The sequence below is a fragment of the Oncorhynchus gorbuscha genome, linkage group LG03, assembly GCF_021184085.1.
Source record: "Oncorhynchus gorbuscha isolate QuinsamMale2020 ecotype Even-year linkage group LG03, OgorEven_v1.0, whole genome shotgun sequence".
Lineage (NCBI taxonomy): Eukaryota > Metazoa > Chordata > Actinopteri > Salmoniformes > Salmonidae > Oncorhynchus > Oncorhynchus gorbuscha.
The window spans coordinates 82,846,200-82,867,516 of NC_060175.1; the positions used below are offsets into that span (position 1 = coordinate 82,846,200).

The following is a 21,317-nucleotide window of genomic DNA, read 5'->3' on the forward strand; positions in this document are numbered from 1 at the left end:
TCCAGATGGTCATTAGCAAACTTCAGATGGGCCTGGACATGCACTGGCTTGAGCAGGGGGACCTTGCGTGCGCTGCAGGATTTTAATCCATGACGGCGTAGTGTGTTACTAATGGTTTTCTTTGAGACTGTGGTCCCAGCTCTCTTCAGGTCATTGACCAGGTCCTGCCGTGTAGTTCTGGGCTGATCCCTCACCTTCCTCATGATCATTGATGCCCCAAGAGGTGAGATCTTGCATGGAGCCCCAGACCGAGGGTGATGGACTGTCATCTTGAACAATTTTCTAATAATTGCGCCAACAGTTGTTGCATTCTCACCAATCTGCTTGCCTATGTTAAGGGAATTATTTTATAAACACTTAAGTAATTGAAGCCAGCATTTTCTATTGTTCTATTGGTTTTCAAATCAACTTTCTTTCATTATTCAGCAGGCAAAGACACAATCCTAGTCATATTAGCTACCAATGCTAGTTGTTGCATCTTTAGAGCTTCCCTCTTTCAAAATTTAGAATGGATATTTACATCTATGTCACATGAAACTGCTCACATGGGCCGTGCGCTTTTTAGAATGGTGTGTTCCCGCTAATTGCATTTTGTAATGTTCGCGTGTAGCCGACTGCCATGTGCGCATTGCTGCGCTTATAATGTGAAGAAATAATAATACTTTATCAACATTAAGCTTAACGTTCTGATCTGTTGCATTATTATTGCATTGCTTATTTTTGATGTTCAATAGTTGTATGAATTTTGTATCTATCGTCCCAGAACTGTCCCAGAGTTTGTTTAAAAGATCTCAATTATGTTTGATCCGCTCTCTCTCCCTCTGAAACTGTTGATTGTTTCTGTCCCATTCTGTGTTGGCTCCGGTAGGCTAATGATTGGTAAGACTGGGGGTGGTCAGGATACAACAAACGAGGCAAACTAGAATTTTGACGTAGAAGTATGTAGCTAGATAGTGCTAGTTAATTTGTTTGTTCTCACTCTACTTGTCATGACTGCCTGCTGCAGCACTCTCTCTACACCAATGACGTGCTCAAGTCACACATTCACATTCACAGATGAGGGTTGGATTAAGTTGTTCAAGTAAGCCAACTAAAATAAGTAAGCAAGGCATTTAGCCTCTTTTAGACACCATTAGTAACGTTTTAGGAAGTTTGAGTTAAGTCCTTGCCCTGAGTGATTCAGAATTAGCTTAAATCTGCATAAAAACTGCATTTGAAAGAAAAAATGTAGGCTAAACATAAATTGCAGAGTGCAGACATCAGATGAACCCTAACCTGTAACCACAGAGGAAGGGACTGGGAGGAGAGAGAGGTGTGTGTGTGTGTGTGTGTGTGTGTGTGTGTGTGTGTGTGTGTGTGTGTGTGTGTGTGTGTGTGTGTGTGTGTGTGTGTGTGTGTGTGTGTGTGTGTGTGTGTGTGTGTGTGTGTGTGTGTGTGTGTGTGTGTGTGTGTGTGTGTGTGTGTGTGTGTGTGTGTCAGCCAGGGTCAGGTTACTCAGCTGTGGTCTCTTCTGCTCAAATCAGAGTGATGATCACAATAAGCCTTAAGCTGTAATTGTGAAAGCCACAACGGTTGCAGCAAGGGAATTTGCGACCTCTCAAATGTTCTTGCAGGGTTTCTGGATGGTCTCTGCGTAGTTTGGACTACCCTTGAGCTGTTATATCTCGTCAGGATTTTGCCCTGTTAGCAGTGTTTGGGAAGCTACTCTAACTTGCTAGCTAACACCTCGAGACAAAATAGCCAATGCCTTGTTAGCACATGTTAGCTTAGGCTACATTTGTTGTTCAATAACAACAAATGTGGTTGCGGTGGGATCAATGATACACGTATGTAAACTGATATGCTTGCCTATTATCTTTCATTCAGCATGAATGGCTTGTCCACATTGTGCAATTGAGTGTTCATATCTGTATTTGGGAGAGAGGCAGTGAATCCGAGAGAAGGATGTCGTGATGAGTAATCACTCAGTCATGTCAGCCACTCAGGTGAGCATGGTGTCTCCACATACCATAGAGCTCTCTGTCACTCTGAATTCCCAGCATCTGTGTGTCTGTGGTTTAATGTTAACAACATGACACTACCCACCCAGGCATGTGGTGAAGCAGGAAGAGAATGCTCATGAAATGGTCGTTTAATAGAGTGCCTGGCACCTAGGTATTTGTGGAATAGCTGCTGCCTGTCTGTCTCCAGTAGCTAAGAGCTAAGTTATGAGTTTGGCAAATAGCATGCAGTAAGTGTTACGTTCAGGGGATGGAAGGATGACTTGTACGATGTTGTCGTTCCACCCAGGAGAGCGAAGTGGTAGCTGGGAAATCCAACACCTGTGTTGGCATTCTTGGAGTATTTGAGTTAGGGGTGACACTGACAGTGTGAATGCCAGGCCATGTACGGTTTACGACCAACATGTTTGTCTTGTCAGAGAAAGCACTAGGCTAATAGATGCTGCTGACAGCCCTCCTTTATGCATGTTGAATTCCACAGTTGTGTGGAGGGTAGGGGTGGGGGCAAGACAGATACTTCTGTGAAGAGGCCTCTCTTGGCCCTGTCATGTACAGTGGTGGATTCTCTTTGCTGTGACCATGACAATTGCTGCCGCTACATATCTCTAAATAGGTTGTTTCACTCTAGAACTGTGATTGCGATTGCTGTTCATCTTTCAAAAAGAAATAGACTGTATGTAAGAAAAAGGCTAATTTAAGTCATTGCCTTAAATGATCATCATTGTGGACTGGGAGCTTAAACAGAATATAACTTGCCCATAATTGGGTTATCAAATTTGATTTTGCAATTTGGGTGGGGGATTTTGGGGTAGTTTCCAGAAAAAATGCCTTTCCACAAAATTCCATTGTTATTTTCTCAGCCCAAAATGAGAAGGCAGAAATAGAAACTAATCTTGACAGGAAAACTACAGCGCGTTAGTTCCAAATAAGAACATGGATCCTGACAGAAACCAGTGTTATTTATAGGCTCCCACTGCATTTACTGTGTTAAAACAAACAGAAAAGGCCTCCGCCTCTCCACGATGGGCCTGGTGTTTCACAAGAGAAACAGACCGATTATGATTTTTTCAAATACCGATACCGATTATTGGAGGCCCCAAAAAAAGCCGATACCGATTAATCGGCTGATTTAAAAAAAAAATGTTTTTACGTTTATTTTTATTTGTAATAATTACAATTACAACAATACTGAATGAACACTTATTTTAACTTAATATAATACATCAATAAAATCAATTTAGCCTCAAGTAAATAATGAAACATGTTCAATTTGTTTTAAATAATGCACAAACAAAGTGTTGGAGAAGAAAGTAAAAGTGCAATATGTGCTATGTAAGAAAGCTAACATTTCAGTTCCTTGTTCAGAACATGAGAACATATGAAAGCTGGTTGTTCCTTTTAACATGAGTCTTCAATATTCCCAGGTAAGAAGTTTTAGGTTGTAGGAATTATAGGACTATTTCCCTCTATACCATTTGTATTTCATTAACCTTTGACTATTGGATGTTTTTATAGGCACATTAGTATTGGCAGTGTAACAGTATAGCTTCCGTCCCTCTTGCTCCTCCCTGGGCACAAACCAGGAACACAACAACAGCCACCATCGAAGCAGCATAACTCATGCAGAGCAGGGGGAACAACTACGAGAAGGCTCAGAGCGAGTGACGTTTGAAACGCTATTAGCGCGCGCTAACTAGATAGCCATTTCACTTTGGTTACACCAGCCTCATCTCGGGAGTTGATAGGCTTGAAGTCATAAACAGCGCAATGCTTGACGCACAACGAAGAGCTGCTGGCAAAACGGACGAAAGTGCTGTTTGAATGAATGTTTACGCTCCTGCTTCTGCCTACCACCGCTCATTCAGATAGCTGTATGCTCAGTCAGATTATATGCAATGCAGGACACGCTAGATAATATCTAGTAATATCATCAACCATGTGTAGTTAACTAGTGATTATGATTGATTGTTTTTTATAAGATAAGTTTAATGCTAGCTAGCAACTTACCTTGGCTTACTGCATTCGCATAACAGGCAGTCTCCTTGTGGAGTGCAACGAGAGAGAGGCAGGTCATTATTGCGTTGGACTAGTTAACTGTAAAGTTGCAAGATTGGATCACCCGAACTGACAAGGTGAAAATCTGTTGTTCTGCCACTGAACAAGGCAGTTAACCCACCGTTCCTAGGCCGTCATTGAAAATAAGAATGTGTTATTAACTGACTTACCTAGTTAAATAATGGTATAATTTATTTATTTATTTAATCGGCAAAATCGGCGTCCAAAAATACCGATTTCCGATTGTTATGAAAACTTGAAATCGGCCCCAATTAATCGGCCATTCCGATTAATCGGTCGACTTCTAAACAACCCTTTCCGATGTGTTTGTTTGTACGACCCTTCTTTCACCCCTTACAGCCTCAACAGCACTGGAGGACAAATGTGCGTGTCCCTAATGTGAAATACAGTGACGTGTGCATAATTATTTGAAAATGTGTGTTTGTAACTAGGTCCAGAGACATACAGTAATAGTTTCATCCAGGCATGTGTCCCAGCCCAGGCGACAGGTAGCCTAGTGGTTAGAGTATTGGACCAGTAACCGAAAGAGTGCTGGATCCAATCCCAGAGCTGACTAGATATAAATCTATGGTTTTGCACCTGAACAAGGCAGTTAACCCACTGTTCCCCGGTAGGCCATCATTGTAAATAAAAATGTGTTCTTAACTGACTTGCCAAGTTAAATAAAGGTTAAATAAAAAATTACAAAAAAAATTGACGTCTGTGCCCAGTGGGTATGGTCTCCCTGGACTTCCCTGGCTGGTGTCTCGCCGTCTCCCTCCCTGCTGCTCTCAGCACTCTCCTGCCCACCTGCTGGGACCGCGCCAAGACTTCTGAAAGCACCATCCCCTACTCTCAGACTTCAAACATGTTTTACTTGGAGTCAGAAGAGAAAAATGTATTTCCTCAATAATAAGCCACCAATTATCCCCAGCTCGTTTGAACTTTTGCTTTGCTTTCACTTCCCTGCCTTTGCTAGCCCAGTCTTATTTATTTAGTCTGAGGAAGTATTTTTTTTTAAATGAATACATGTCAGCGCTAAAATGGTTGTCTTGAACAAACCAGCCTAATCTGTATTCTCCAGCGTCTATTTGCACTTCCCACCATCATGTTGAGGTTTCTTCAGTGTATTCTGGATGTTGGTATGATGACTAATGGTTGACATTTATTTTTTATTAGACACTTCCTTTCCCTAGCCTGATCTGTTGAGATAAAGTAATCCCCCCCCCCCCCCACCTCTCTTTACGTACAACATATGTCTGATATGGTGTCTGTGGCCAACATCCAGCAGCATAGGGAGGAAACGCAGAGATACGAGATGAAGGCTCGGGTCCTGTGAGATTACTGTCGGCTGATACATAGGGTTTCCTTTCCATCGCTGATTCATCATTCAGGATCGGAGGTGTTGCTCTCACATTGCAGCTTTTTATAAAGAGATTACATTTTCTCTATACTCAGCCAAAGCATTAGTTGGCAAAATAACTTAGACCTTGCCGAACTAGAAAATACACAAGTTCTTGAGCTATTTCCAGATGGGAGAAGTGGGTCACCGGCATCACTGGGAATTGCTGCTGCCTTGTCTGTCCAGTTGGATTGTAGCTGAAACTAAACAGCAGCTCACTATTTCAAACAAAATGTTGATAGAGGTTATACAGTGCCTTCAGAAAGTATTCACACTCCTTGACTTTTTCAAAATGTTGGTTTTACAGCCGGAATAAAACATGTATTAAATTCAGATTTTGAGTCACTGGCCTACACACAGTACCCCATAATGTCAAAGTGGATTAATGTTTTTAGAAATGTTTACAAGTTTAAAAAAAATTAAAAGCTCAATTGTCTTGAGTCAATAAGTATTCAACCCCTTTGTTATAGCAAGCCTAAATAAGTTCAGGAGTAAAAGTATGCTTAACCAATCACATGTGTTGCATGGATAACAAAGAAAAACACTGTCAACCTTTGTCTTGATGTCAACTGAGTAGGTGTCAACTTTTGACTGGTTCTGTAGTTACTCCACAATACTAACCTAATAGACAATGTGAAAAGAAGGAATCCTGTACAGAATAAAAGTATTCTAAAACATGCATCCTGTTTGCAACAAGGCACTAAAGCAATACTGCAAAAAATGTGGCAAAGAAATTAACTTTATGTCCTGAATACAAAATGCTATGTTTGGGGCAAATCCAACACAATCCAACACATCATCCTCATATTTTCAAGCATGGTAGTGGCTGCATCGTGCTATGGGTATGCTTTTCATCAGCATGGACTAGGTAGTTATTTAGGATAAAAATAAACTGAATCGAGCAAAGCACAAGCAAATTCCTAGAGGAAAACCTTCTGCTTTCCACCAGACACTTGGAGACACATGCACCTTTCACGAGGTCAATAACCTAAAGCACAAGGCCTAATACACAAATACACTGGAGTTACTTACCAAGACGACATTGAATGTTCCTGAGTGGCCTAGTTAGTTTTTTCTTAAATCCTTTAAGACTTGAAAATGACTGTCTAGCTATGGTCAATAACAAACTTGACAGAGTTTAGAGAATTTTTATAAAGAATAATGGGCAAATATTTTACCATCCAGGTGTGCAAAGCTCTTAGAGTATTACCCAGAAAGACTTACACCTGTAATTGCTGCCAAAAGTTATTCTAACATGTATTTACACAGAGGTGTAAAGACTTGTGTAAATTAGGTATTTCATTTTCAATACATTTTCAAACATTTCTAAAAACAAGTTTTCACTGTCATTATGGGGTATATTTTTGTAGATGGGTAAGGGGAACAAATAATATTTGAATACACTTTGAATTCAGCCTGTAACACGCATTCGGAACAAGTCAAGGGACATGAATACTTTCTGAAGGCACTGTAGCTTGGATTGTAAGATTGTCAGGGATGTGTAGTTACTGCTGTGGCATCTGTTGGGAAATCAGTGTGGGAAATGCCAGCCTGTCTGAGGGACATGCTGAAAGAAAGAGTGACATTTCATTTATGATTTTACACCTCACCTCTTTCAAATGTGTTTTTTTCCTTCCTTTTTGGTACCAGCATTTTTTTGTTAAAGGATGTGGTTTTTCTGGTGTTCCTTTGGCCCATTAACATGCTCTGCTATTAGAGCGGCGTGTGGTGTAAGCGGTTTATCCTTGCCTTCTGCTGCATCACAGATGATGTGTGAAACAGACGCTCACTGAGAGCTGTTCACGTGCAATAAAGACTCAATCGTGATGCCCAGACACACAGGCTGAACTGTTGCAAAGTATTCTAGCTAAAACTGTCCACTAACTGTACTGAAAAAAATGTAAACACAACATGCAACAGTTCATATAAGGAAATCAGTCAATTGAAATAAATGCATTAGGCCCTAATCTATGGATTTCACATGAATGAGCAGGGGCGTGGCCATGGGGAGCCAGGCCCAGCCAATCAGAATGAGGTTTCCCCCACAAAATGGATTTATTACAGACAGAAATACTCCTCAGTTTCATCAGCTGTCCAGGTGGCTGGTCTCAGATGATCCCGCAGGTGAAGAAGTCGGATGTTGAGGTCCTGGGCTGGTGTGGTTACAAGTGGTCTGCGGTTGTGAGGCCAGTTGGACGTACTGACAAATTCTCTAAAACGACGTTGGAGGTGGTTTATGGTACAGAAATTAACATGACATTCTCTGGCAACAGCTCTGGTGGACGTTCCTGCAGTCAGCATGCCAATTGCACGCTCCCTCAACCTGGGGCATTGTATTGTGTGACAAAACTACACATTTTAGAGTGGCCTTTAATTATCCCCAGGACAAGGTGCACTTGTGTAATGATCATGCTGTTTAATCAATTTCTTGATATGCCACACCTGTCAGGTTTATGGATTATTTTGGCAAAGGAGAAATGTTCACTAACAGGGATGTTTTTATGCGTATGGACATTCTTAGGATCTTTTATTTCAGCTCATGAAACATGGGACCAACACTTTACATGTAGCGTTTATATTTTTGTTCAGTATATGATGACTAATGAGCCTATACTGCTGAAATTGTATTGATCTAATGGCAAGGATGTTCCCCTTGTCAAAATACATTTTCTTATCCTCTAAAAATCTCCTTGTAAGTGATAGGACTACTTGTCAAGTCAGAGCTTTGTAAAGCTTTTACTTATGTTTTTTCTGCTGTATGCAATATTATGGTAAAGTGATGCGTTTTGTTCTTTCCAGGAGAAATGCGACTTTAAATGGGCAGAGATGGAAACCACAATATTAAACAAATCTTTCATGGTCTGAGCAAAATGACTTGCTAAGACATCAGACTTGAATATAAGACCATGTCATTAGAAATGTTTGAGATATTCCCTTTCCCTTCATTTTCAGTGTTGCATCATTATTCCAGTCCCAGACCTGACAGGCACACTTGTCAGTCTTGCCTCAAGCTACTGGTCTTCTCGGATACCGAAATTGAGATTCAAACCGAATTGGATCCACAAAATATTTTTTTGTGGGGATTTTTAGGAAGCTGAATCCACTTTTGCCTGCGATGAGGTTTTTCAATTATATATTTTTTTTATTACTATTTTCTACATTGAAGAATAATGGTGAAGACTTCAAAACTATGAAATAACACATGGAATCATGTAGTAACCAAAAAAGGTCTAAATATAACCAAAATATATTTTTGATTCTTCAAAGGAGCCACCCTTTGCTTTGATGACAGCTTGGCACGCTCTTGGCATTCCCTCAACCAGCTTCATGAGGTAGTCACCTGGAATGCTTTTCCAACAGTCTTGTAGTTCAAATCAAATGTATTTGTCACATACACATGGTTAGCAGATGTTAATGCGAGTGTAGCGAAATGCTTGTGCTTCTAGTTCCGACAATGCAGTAATAGCCAACGAGTAATCTAACCTAACAATTCCAAAACTACTACCTTATACACACAAGTGTAAAGGGATAAAGATTATGTACGTAAATGTATATGAATGAGTGATGGTACAGAACGGCATAGGCAAGATGCAGTAGATGGTATCGAGTACAGTATATACATATGAGATGAGTAATGTAGGGTATGTAAACATTATATTAAGTAGCATTGTTTAAAGTGGCTAGTGATATATTTTACATCAATTCCCATTATTAAAGTGGCTGGAGTTGAGTCTGTGTGTTGGCAGCAGCCACTCAATGTTAGTGTTGGCTGTTTTAACAGTCTGATGGCCTAGAGAGAGAAGCTGTTTTTCAGTCTCTCGGTCCTTGCTTTGATGCATCTGTACTGACCTCGCCTTCTGGATGATAGCGGGGTGAACAGGCAGTGACTCGGGTGGTTGTTGTCCTTGATGATCTTTATGGCCTTCCTGTGACATCAGGCGGTGTAGGTGTCCTGGAGGGAAGGTAGTTTGCCCCCGGTGATGCGTTGTGCAGACCTCACTACCCTCTGGAGAGCCTTACGGTTGTGGGCGGAGCAATTTTTGCACTGCGCAGTGGCTCGTGTTCATAAAGAGAATATGCCGTTTTGTCACAATGATATTTTCACACATTTGGTTTGGTGAAACCAATAATTTTAATAGAATAAAACATAAATATGTGAAATTTGCATTTATGTTGTTTAGGAACTAAAGTTTTCAAATATTATTTTGGATCCTGTTGGCATTTCACATACAGTATTTTCACACAGGTCCGAGGTCCGTGGCCACAGAGCTGGATTCGACCTGGGATCAGAGGGTTAACTACAACATTTTGGATCTGACCCGGGATATGACCAGGTTGAATTCTAAATGTTGTATTTCTCGGGTATTCGGATAGATCCGTGAAGACCTAATGCTTCTGTATTCTACACCCCCGAGCTCATTAAGTCAATGTGATTGAGTATAATCCACTGTAGGAGCTAGGACATTGGCAGGTAGAGAAGTGTCAGTCTCTCTAATGGGGACTGGAGGCTGTACAATACAGGTTCGACACTCACTGAAAGGCATGCTGAGCTACTGTTTGGCAAATGGTGCATCTGGTCTCAATGTTTGGCCGGCAGTCCTCCCTCCGCTTAATTAAGCCCTATTGCCCTGGCAGTGCCCTGGCCCCCGCCAGGCGCCAGGCGCCCTAGGGCACTGCCTCGCCCCTAATCCCTATCTGTGTGGTCGCACTGCTTAATTGGACTGAGGACAAATCTGTTTATTTGACAGATCTCAGCCTCACCTGGTCTTTCCTCCCAGCAGCACAGCATCTAAATCCCTTTAGTCCCAGTGGGACTCCTGCTTTCCCTTTCCACTGCTCCATTCACCTCACCAGCTGTTCTTTTAGTTGTCATGTTGGAAAATAGAGTTTTTTAAAACAGTAGCTACCACCTTGAAAACCAGAGGGTTGTTTGGCTCACAGTACTGTAGATTCTGCTGTAGTGGATCCTGAAGATACATAGACAAATGGCAAGTAGAGGGCAGCAACAAAGGCTACAAAAGGGATTTCCTTTCAAGTTTTTAGGAGAGTGACACAGAGGAAAAAGGCAATAAATGGGGTCCGTGGAGATGTCTTGTGCATCCTTGAGTAGCTTCAGCAGTCCTCTCCTTATACATAAAGAATGCAAGAAAGAGGGAGAGGAATGGTATTATTATCATTTGTCCTCTTAGTGGCAAGGCTTTGTGTAATGCTGAATTACAGCCTGTAGAATCTCTTTGACTTCAGCCTCGTCAAGTTGATATTCCCTCAGGGAAATTAAGGATTAGCTCTTTCCTTTCAAAATGGAATTCCCTCAGTCCAGTTGTTGGTTCTGAATCGCTCTAGCTATAAGAGGATGAAGTGGATTGTCAAGTGCCACTACCTCATGCCCTTGAGTTCTGCCCTACTAAGATGCTCAGGGGAGGTGGTGAGCCTTACACAAAATCCTTGTTCACACTGCAGGCCTCAATGCTCAAATTAGTTTTGTTTTTCAAAATACATTTGAAACGAATACTGACTGTCCAAACAGCACGTTACAAGTGACCCAAATGAGATTTGTGTGTGTTCAGACAGCAGTCATTTGCAGACACATCTACTCTAGCTGTCATAGTGACGGCGGGTGTGTGCACAGTGGTGTAGGCTGATTGGTGGTGCTCATGTTCCCCATCACTCAGAAGTTATGCTGTGGACGTGTCCCAGTTGCTTTGAATGTTAAAAAATCATAGTGTAAGAACACTTTTAAAGCCTTTTATTTGTAACAATTAACAACAGGCTAGTTAGCTTCCACGTCATGTTCTTGTCAAACTGTCAACAGAGTAGCTAGCAAGCAAGAAGATATGTCAAATAACAGTCTATGGCCTGGAATCAGATTTGTATTTGACTGTATGTGGCTTGAAATATCCGATTTCCTTTTGGCTGTTCAGACTGCGGGAAAAATAACCGATTTCCTTTTGGCTGTTCAGACTGCGGGAAAAATAACCGATTTCCTTTTGGCTGTTCAGACTGCGGGAAAAATAACCGATTTCCTTTTGGCTGTTCAGACTGCGGGAAAAATAACAGATTTTCAAATCGGAAATGCAAAAAAATGGTGTTTGAGTCATTTCAAACTGCCAATGTGAACAAAGCTTTAGAGGTGGCAGAAGAAAGGCCTCTTGTCGCCACGTTTTAGGCTTCATTTCACACTGCTTCCAGTCATTGTCTCTTGCGTACTATAGGCTAACAGCCTTGCATGCTTCCAGTCATTGTCTCTTGCGTACTATAGGCTAACAGCCTTGCATGCTTCCAGTCATTGTCTCTATTGTGTACTATAGGCTAACAGCCTTGCATGCTTCCAGTCATTGTCTCTATTGTGTACTATAGGCTAACAGCCTTGCATGCTTCCAGTCATTGTCTCTATTGTGTACTATAGGCTAACAGCCTTGCATGCTTCCAGTCATTGTCTCTATTGCGTACTATAGGCTAACAGCCTTGCATGCTTCCAGTCATTGTCTCTATTGTGTACTATAGGCTAACAGCCTTGCATGCTTCCAGTCATTGTCTCTATTGTGTACTATAGGCTAACAGCCTTGCATGCTTCCAGTCATTGTCTCTATTGTGTACTATAGGCTAACAGCCTTGCATGCTTCCAGTCATTGTCTCTATTGTGTACTATAGGCTAACAGCCTTGCATGCTTCCAGTCATTGTCTCTATTGTGTACTATAGGCTAACAGCCTTGCATGCTTCCAGTCATTGTCTCTATTGTGTACTATAGGCTAACAGCCTTGCATGCTTCCAGTCATTGTCTCTATTGCGTACTATAGGCTAACAGCCTTGCATGCTTCCAGTCATTGTCTCTATTGTGTACTATAGGCTAACAGCCTTGCATGCTTCCAGTCATTGTCTCTATTGTGTACTATAGGCTAACAGCCTTGCATGCTTCCAGTCATTGTCTCTATTGCGTACTATAGGCTAACAGCCTTGCATGCTTCCAGTCATTGTCTCTATTGTGTACTATAGGCTAACAGCCTTGCATGCTTCCAGTCATTGTCTCTATTGTGTACTATAGGCTAACAGCCTTGCATGCTTCCAGTCATTGTCTCTATTGTGTACTATAGGCTAACAGCCTTGCATGCTTCCAGTCATTGTCTCTATTGTGTACTATAGGCTAACAGCCTTGCATGCTTCCAGTCATTGTCTCTATTGTGTACTATAGGCTAACAGCCTTGCATGCTTCCAGTCATTGTCTCAGTCATTGTCTCTCATTGTCTCTATTGTGTACTATAGGCTAACAGCCTTGCATGCTTCCAGTCATTGTCTCTATTGTGTACTATAGGCTAACAGCCTTGCATGCTTCCAGTCATTGTCTCTATTGTGTACTATAGGCTAACAGCCTTGCATGCTTCCAGTCATTGTCTCTATTGTGTACTATAGGCTAACAGCCTTGCATGCTTCCAGTCATTGTCTCTTGCGTACTATAGGCTAACAGCCTTGCATGCTTCCAGTCATTGTCTCTATTGTGTACTATAGGCTAACAGCCTTGCATGCTTCCAGTCATTGTCTCTTGCGTACTATAGGCTAACAGCCTTGCATGCTTCCAGTCATTGTCTCTATTGTGTACTATAGGCTAACAGCCTTGCATGCTTCCAGTCATTGTCTCTATTGCGTACTATAGGCTAACAGCCTTGCATGCTTCCAGTCATTGTCTCTATTGTGTACTATAGGCTAACAGCCTTGCATGCTTCCAGTCATTGTCTCTTGCGTACTATAGGCTAACAGCCTTGCATGCTTCCAGTCATTGTCTCTATTGTGTACTATAGGCTAACAGCCTTGCATGCTTCCAGTCATTGTCTCTATTGCGTACTATAGGCTAACAGCCTTGCATGCTTCCAGTCATTGTCTCTATTGCGTACTATAGGCTAACAGCCTTGCATGCTTCCAGTCATTGTCTCTATTGCGTACTATAGGCTAACAGCCTTGCATGCTTCCAGTCATTGTCTCTATTGCGTACTATAGGCTAACAGCCTTGCATGCTTCCAGTCATTGTCTCTATTGCGTACTATAGGCTAACAGCCTTGCATGCTTCCAGTCATTGTCTCTTGCGTACTATAGGCTAACAGCCTTGCATGCTTCCAGTCATTGTCTCTATTGCGTACTATAGGCTAACAGCCTTGCATGCTTCCAGTCATTGTCTCTATTGCGTACTATAGGCTAACAGCCTTGCATGCTTCCAGTCATTGTCTCTATTGCGTACTATAGGCTAACAGCCTTGCATGGCTTCCAGTCATTGTCTCTATTGTGTACTATAGGCTAACAGCCTTGCATGCTGTCATCCAGTCATTGTCTCTATTGCTTCCAGTCATTGTACTATAGGCTAACAGCCTTGCATGCTTCCAGTCATTGTCTCTATTGCGTACTATAGGCTAACAGCCTTGCATGCTTCCAGTCATTGTCTCTATTGCGTACTATAGGCTAACAGCCTTGCATGCTTCCAGTCATTGTCTCTATTGCGTACTATAGGCTAACAGCCTTGCATGCTTCCAGTCATTGTCTCTATTGCGTACTATAGGCTAACAGCCTTGCATGCTTCCAGTCATTGTCTCTATTGTGTACTATAGGCTAACAGCCTTGCATGCTTCCAGTCATTGTCTCTAGTCATTGTTCTTGTCTCTATTGCGTACTATAGGCTAACAGCCTTGCATGCTTCCAGTCATTGTCTCTTGCGTAACAGCCTTGCATGCTTCCAGTCATTGTCTCTTGCGTACTATAGGCTAACAGCCTTGCATGCTTCCAGTCATTGTCTCTATTGTGTACTATAGGCTAACAGCCTTGCATGCTTCCAGTCATTGTCTCTATTGTGTACTATAGGCTAACAGCCTTGCATGCTTCCAGTCATTGTCTCTATTGTGTACTATAGGCTAACAGCCTTGCATGCTTCCAGTCATTGTCTCTATTGCGTACTATAGGCTAACAGCCTTGCATGCTTCCAGTCATTGTCTCTTGCGTACTATAGGCTAACAGCCTTGCATGCTTCCAGTCATTGTCTCTATTGTGTACTATAGGCTAACAGCCTTGCATGCTTCCAGTCATTGTCTCTATTGTGTACTATAGGCTAACAGCCTTGCATGCTTCCAGTCATTGTCTCTATTGTGTACTATAGGCTAACAGCCTTGCATGCTTCCAGTCATTGTCTCTATTGTGTACTATAGGCTAACAGCCTTGCATGCTTGCAGTCAGACTTGCGTATGTAATCAAGCAGGCAGCACGACCAGAGCAGTTTTTTGAGTTGGCTATGCATTATTTGAAGTAAATTGTTATGTAAAATCTATTTCTAATCTGGGACAGCAACTAGCGAGCGGACAGTTTTTGTGTATGATGTGTTCAGTGGGCATGAAACTGGAAATGTGCACATCCAGTCAGTCCAAGGCAGTACCCTTCGCTACTTGGCTGAGGTGCATTGCTGGTGTGGAGGGATTTGCATTGAACCTCTAGAGTGATTTCCTTCCCCTAACAAAATTATATCCTTCACCATCATATCCTCCTCCTCACTCACTCTGCTAGTGTAGCTTCAGCCTGTACCACTGACATCCTTATCAACTATGGCTGACTGTGAGATGCCTTTAGCAGGCAGGCCTATAGGTCCATACAGGCCTGTAATTGGGGTTGACTGTATGGGAATGACTGGACTAATGCACAGTGAGTGCACAAAACATTTCCATGAGATAGACTGACAAGGTGAATCCAGGTGAAAGCTTTTATCCCTTATTGATGTCATTTGTTAAATCCACTTCAATCAGTGTAGATGAAGTGGAGGAGACTGGTTAAAGGATTTTTAATACTTGAGTCAATTGAGACATGGATTGTCTGTGCCATTCAGCTGGTGATTGGGCAAGACAAAAGATTCAAGTGCCTTTGAACGAGGGAGGGCAATAGGTGCCAGGCACTCCGGTTTGAGTGTGTCAAGAACTGCAACTCTGCTGGGTTTTTCACGCTCAACAGTTTCCTGTGTGTATCATGATTTATATATATTTTATTTATTTCACCTTTATTTAACCAGGTTGGCCAGTTGAGAGCACGTTCTCATTTACAACTGTGACCTGGCCAAGATAAAGCAAAGCAGTGCGACAAAAATCAACAACACAGAGTTACACGTGGGATAAACAAACGTACAGTCAATAACAATAGAAAAATCTATATACAGTGTGTGTAAATGGAGTAAGGAGGTAAGGCAATAAATAGGCCATAGTAGCGAAGTAATTACAATTTAGCAAATTAACACTGGAGTGATAGATGTGCAGATATGATGTGCAAGTAGAAGTACTGGTGTGTTTTTCTATTTTACTGGTGTGCAAAACAGCAAAAAAAGTCAATTAAAAACAATATGGGGATGAGGTAGGTATTTGGATGGGCTATTTTATAGATGGGCTGTGTACAGCTGCAGCGATCGGTGAGCTGCTTAGATAGCTTAAAGTTAGTGAGGGCGATATGTCTCCAACTTCAGTAATATTTTAAAATGTATTTATTTATTTTGCAATTTGTTCCAGTCATTGGCAGCAGATAACTGTAAGGAAAGGCGGCCAAAGCAGTAGTGGGTGGTATAAGGGGCATTGGTGACAAAACGGATGGCACTGTGATAGACTGCATCCAATTTGCTGAGTAGAGTGTTGGAGGCTATTTTGTAAATTACATTTCCGAAGTCGAGGATCGGTAGGATAGTTTTACGAGGGTATGTTTTGCAGCGTGAGTGATGGAGGCTTTGTTGCGAAATAGGAAGCCAATTCTAGATTTAATTTTGGATTGGGTTATGCTTTGTATGAGTCTGGAAGGAGAGTTGATAGTCTAACCAGACACCTAGGTATTTGTAGTTGTCTACATCTTCTAAGTCCGAACCGTCCAGAGTAGTGATGCTAGTTGGGCGGGAGGATGTGGGCAGCGATCGGTTAAAGAGCATGCATTTATTTTTACTATCATTTAAGAGCAGTTGGAGGCCACGGAAGGAGTGTTGTATGGCATTGGAGCTTGTTTGGAGGTTTGTTAATACAGTGTCCAAAGAAGGGCCGGATGTATACAGAATGGTGTCGTCTGCGTAGAGGTGGATCAGAGAACCACCAGCAGCAAGAGCGACATCATTGATATATACAGAGAAAAGAGTCGGCCCGAGAATTGAACTCTGTGGCACCCCCATAGAGACTGCCAGAGGTCCGGACAGCATGCCTTCTGATTTGACACACTGAACTCTATCTGAGAAGTAGTTGGTGAACCAGGCGAGGCAGTCATTTGAGAAACCAAGGCTGCTGAGTCTGCTGATAAGAATGCGGTGATTGACAGAGTCGAAATCCTTGTTTTAGTACCTTGAGCATGGCTGAGGTGCACCCATGACCAGCTCTGAAGCCGGATTGCACAGCGGAGAAGGTACGGTGGGATCGAAATGGTCAGTGATCTGTTTGTTAACTTGGCTTTTGAAGACTTTAGAAAGGCAGGGCTAGATGGATACAGGTCTGTAACAGTTTGGGTCTGGAGTGTCACCCCCTTTGAAGAGGGGGATGACCGCGGCAGCTTTCCAATCTTTAGGAATCTCGGACGATACGAAAGACAGGTTGAACAGACTAGTAATAGGGGTTGCAACAATGGCGGCGCATAATTCTAGAAAGAGAGGGTCCACCACCCAAAAGACATCCAACCAACTTGACACAACTGTGGGAAGCATTGGAGTCAACATGGGCCAGCATCCCTGTGAAACACCTTTGATACCTTGTAGATTCCATGCCTCAACGAATTGAGGCTGTTATGAGAGAAAAAGATGGTGCAACTCAATATTAGGAAGGTGTTCCTAATGTTTGGTACACTCAGTGTATGTGACACTATATAGGGAAGGATGAATTTTCCAGTGTCTCTTCTTTGGCCTACAGAGCCTTGGCCTGTATTGTTCTGAAAGCTAGAATGCAGACACTTATTTAACGGGACTGCTCCGACTGGGTAATTGCAGGCTGCTCTCAGAGCTATTATGGGAGATTTATTTTAGGGGGCAAAAGCGGCCATTACAAAACAAGAGGGCTCTCATCAGAGCGATGCTCCTGTGGAGCTGTGCAGGGATGAAGGGAGCATTCTGTTGCCTGTGTCCTCTTACTACCTTGTGCCCCCCTCTCCAATGGCCATGGTGATGTCATCATGTTGTCACTATCATCGCCCCAGCCATTAGACCTTTCTGAGATTGAACATGTCAGCATTGTTAAGTATGTAAGTGTGTGCATTGCGTGCCTGTCTTCAGTTTCTTTTTTGTTTTCAGCGTTGATGATATGGATTAATGTTACGTCACGTGAACATCAATGTTCATCTTTCAATCTGGCACATTCCAGGGGTTTTATCCTAGATAGATGACATGGTTGCATGGTGGTGCAGCAGCATCATCCTCCCTACTGTTGGTAGAATCCCTCTCTTGGTTCCATTTCAGTGCTCTCATCTCCTTTTCATTTATCTTCACGAGATCCATCCCATCTCCTCTCTCTCAGACCTTTATTTTTCCAGTGCTAGGCTGGATTTTCTTTTCAAATGATTTATTTTAGGAAGTGCTCAGTGTGCAGCCAGATCCCATTGTTACTGTTGACCTGCTGCTCGGCATGGCATGCTATCCTCCCAGCGCCCAGGCTTCCTTTGCCTGTTTAATTACTCCCCCTCTCCATTTCTCTCGTTCTATCTGCTGATTAAAAGAAACAAACCATCACAGCTGACAGCTGAGTTCAGCCTTAAGTGTATGAGAGCTCTAGGCCTATATATATCCTCCAGTCCAGACCTTTCAATTCAAGCAGTGGAGGATAGAATGAAGTGAGTGGTTGATAATTACATTAATGCATAGGGGTGGATTTGGCACATGTGCACTTTGTCAAAAACAATACATAGATTATTTCCAGACAATACCATTTTTTTGATTATAAAAAAAGAAAAGAGGGGAAAAAAGGGCTTTTTTTTTGAAGACCATACAAGGCGGCATGGCTATAAACCATAGTTTCCCAGCAAAACTCCATATTTGGTGAATAATGAAACCTATTTTGACATTATTACGCTTGCAAAGGTGTGTAATGGGAAAATGAATGGTAGTTAACTGGGCTAGAGAGGAGACTCGTCATATTCATTGTCTCCTCCTATACCCAGATGCGACCCCTGAGCACTAATTATGCGCACACCGAAATGAGGTGCTTTTTACATGACATGTTTTTGCATTTTCATTGTTGGACATAAAAGACTGATAAAAACACCAGGAAATTAGCTCCAAGTGATTTTAATTTGGAAATCTGATCCCAAGTATTCTCACGCATAACCCTATAGGACAGGGTTTCCCAACTCTAGGCTCACGGGTGGTTTTATTTCAATTAAACATACAGTACCAGTCAAATATTTTGACAGAGGAAGAGGAAGCTTATTACTGTAACCAGTGCCTGTAATCTGGTTCAGGTTATTAATCAACCTACCAGGGTGTTTACAAACACAACAGGAACAAGATCATCCACATGTATCGATCACATTTTTACTGATACTGTAGAACTTTGTTCTAAAGCTGTAACCGTACCCATTGGATGCAGTGATCACAATATAGTGGCTAAATCCAGGAAAGCCAAAGTTGGTTCGGTTGGACTTAGGTTGGAGTCATTAAAACTCAAGTCTGGATCATCCTTGGGAGGAATTTCCAAACGCCTGAAGGTTCCACGTTCATCTGTACAAATGATAGTACGCAAGTATAAACACCATGGGACCACACAGCCATCATACATCTCAGGAAGGAGACGTGTTCTGTCTCCTAGAGATGAACGTACTTTGGTGCGAAAAGTGCAAATCAATCCCAGAACAACAGCAAAGGACCCTGTGAAGATGCTGGAGGAAACGGGTACAAAAGTGTCTATATCCACAGTAAAACGAGTCTGATATCGACATGACCTGAAAAGCTGCTCAGCAAGGAAGAAACCACTGCTCCAAAACCGCCATAAAAAAGCCAGACTACGGTTTCCAACTGCACATGGGGACAAAGATCGTACTTTTTTGGAGTAATGTCCTCTGGTCTGATGAAACACAAATAGAACTGTTACACCAGCTCTGTCAGGAGGAATGAGACAAAATTCGCCCAATTTATTGTGGGAAGCTTGTTGAAGGTTACACGAAACGTTTGACCCAAGTTCAACTATTTTAAAGGCAATGCTACCATGTACAAATTGAGTGTATGTAAACCCACTGGGAATGTGATGAAAGAAATAATACTATTATTCTGACATTTCACATTCTTAAAATAAAGTGGTGATCCTAACTGACCGAAGACTGGTGATTTTTACTAGGATTACATCTCAGGAATTGTGAAAAACTGAGTTTAAATGTGTTTGTCTAAGGTGTATGTAAACTTCCGACTTCAACTGTAGTCATTGGCCCAGAATTTCCACATCAGTGCATCCCAACTAACTAATACCAGTAAGAAGGTAAACCTACTGTATGTAGAGATTATCCTGGATTTATAGCCTATAGGCCTATTTATTTATTTAAAATCTGGCCCGCAAATTGCTGTTGACAAACAAATCGGTCAGAAAACAAATCTGTGCAGCCATAATTATTGCCCACCCCTGTTCTATGTGGTGATGTAAAAAGCCTTCACTAGTGTAGGGCATTTCAAGTCTCTTCAGTTAGCCTTTTCATTCTGCTTAGTTCACCTAAAAGAGCCGGCTCCAAACAGCTCTACCTTCAGTTGCAATGATTCTGTTAAATATACATTGGGGGGGGCAAAGACTGGCTTCTGCCTGGGGCCTCCAACTTTACTGCCCTCCTGCTGTGTCTTAGTGTGGGTGTGTGTACTTTACAACCCCATCCGTCCTCTGCTGCCTGGTGCTGCTGGCTTGGCCCATGCTTCCTCATTCCTTTCCCTCTCACTCAGTGCTGTGGTTCAATTCCTCAGGGAACGCCTCTCACCTGGGTGTGAGCTGGCCTGGGCTGGGCTGTGAACCTGGGCTGGGCTAGGCTGTAAACCATGGTACACAACTTATAATGTAGCATGACTGCCGGTGACACTGAGGGGCTAGGACCTGCCGTTTTGATCGGCAACATGTCACAATGTTTGCCTACTGAACTTGTCTCTCTGCTCACGCTAGCTTTAGGCTCTTCCCTCAGCTGCATTATACTGTTATATGATCTAACATTCCCTCTCTCTCTCTCCCCACAGTATCTGGAGGGGTCCTAATGTGAACTGTGTGGACAGCACTGGATACACTCCTCTACACCATGCAGCCCTAAACGGACACAGGTAGATCTAGAGCTAGCTCTGCTCTGTTCTCATGGGAGTTTAGATTAACTGACAATGATGTGCCCGAGGTCAGCTAGTGGGAAATACCATATTTGTGTGGTTAATATTGATATTGTACACTGTCATCAGCCAACATAATGTTCAACCCTTCTGACAGTGTCTGCCTGTCCATTCCACAGTGAAGTTGTGGAGTCACTGTTGCGTAACGAGGCCTTGACCAACATCGCCGACAATAAGGGCTGCTACCCCCTGCACCTGGCCGCATGGAAGGGGGACCAACGGATCGTCAGGCTGCTCATTCACCAAGGCCCCTCACACCCCAAACTCAACGAGCAGGTCTGACTCCCTTCTTCTCACTCCATCTGTTCCCCTGATACCTCCAGGAATCGGTCTTCCTCTGCTCACAGCAGCAGTGGTTTTTGATCTGATCTGTGTAACAGTGTGAAGGAAGGAACAGGTCGAGTGCAACACCACATAACCCTTCACTATTTCCCCTGAACTTTAGTGTTACACCCAGTTCCTGTCACATGGATGGACATCTATCCTATACAACTCATCATTCATATACAGTGTCCACCTCACTATGCTCATTTCTATAGAATGTATTTTTAA

General features: G+C 42.5%; 1 protein-coding gene across 8 annotated transcripts in view; it reads left to right on the top strand.

The window, feature by feature from the left end:
• Positions 1 to 21,317, top strand: part of LOC124032052 (ankyrin repeat and SAM domain-containing protein 1A-like) — a 113,239-nt gene that overhangs the window by 11,627 nt on the left and 80,295 nt on the right. For all 8 annotated transcript variants that reach the window (XM_046344071.1, XM_046344072.1, XM_046344068.1 and 5 more), the window contains exons 2-3: positions 20,625 to 20,705; positions 20,885 to 21,041. In XM_046344071.1, the coding sequence (XP_046200027.1) occupies positions 20,625 to 20,705; positions 20,885 to 21,041 (238 nt within the window). The remainder of the gene's footprint in view (positions 1 to 20,624; positions 20,706 to 20,884; positions 21,042 to 21,317) is intronic.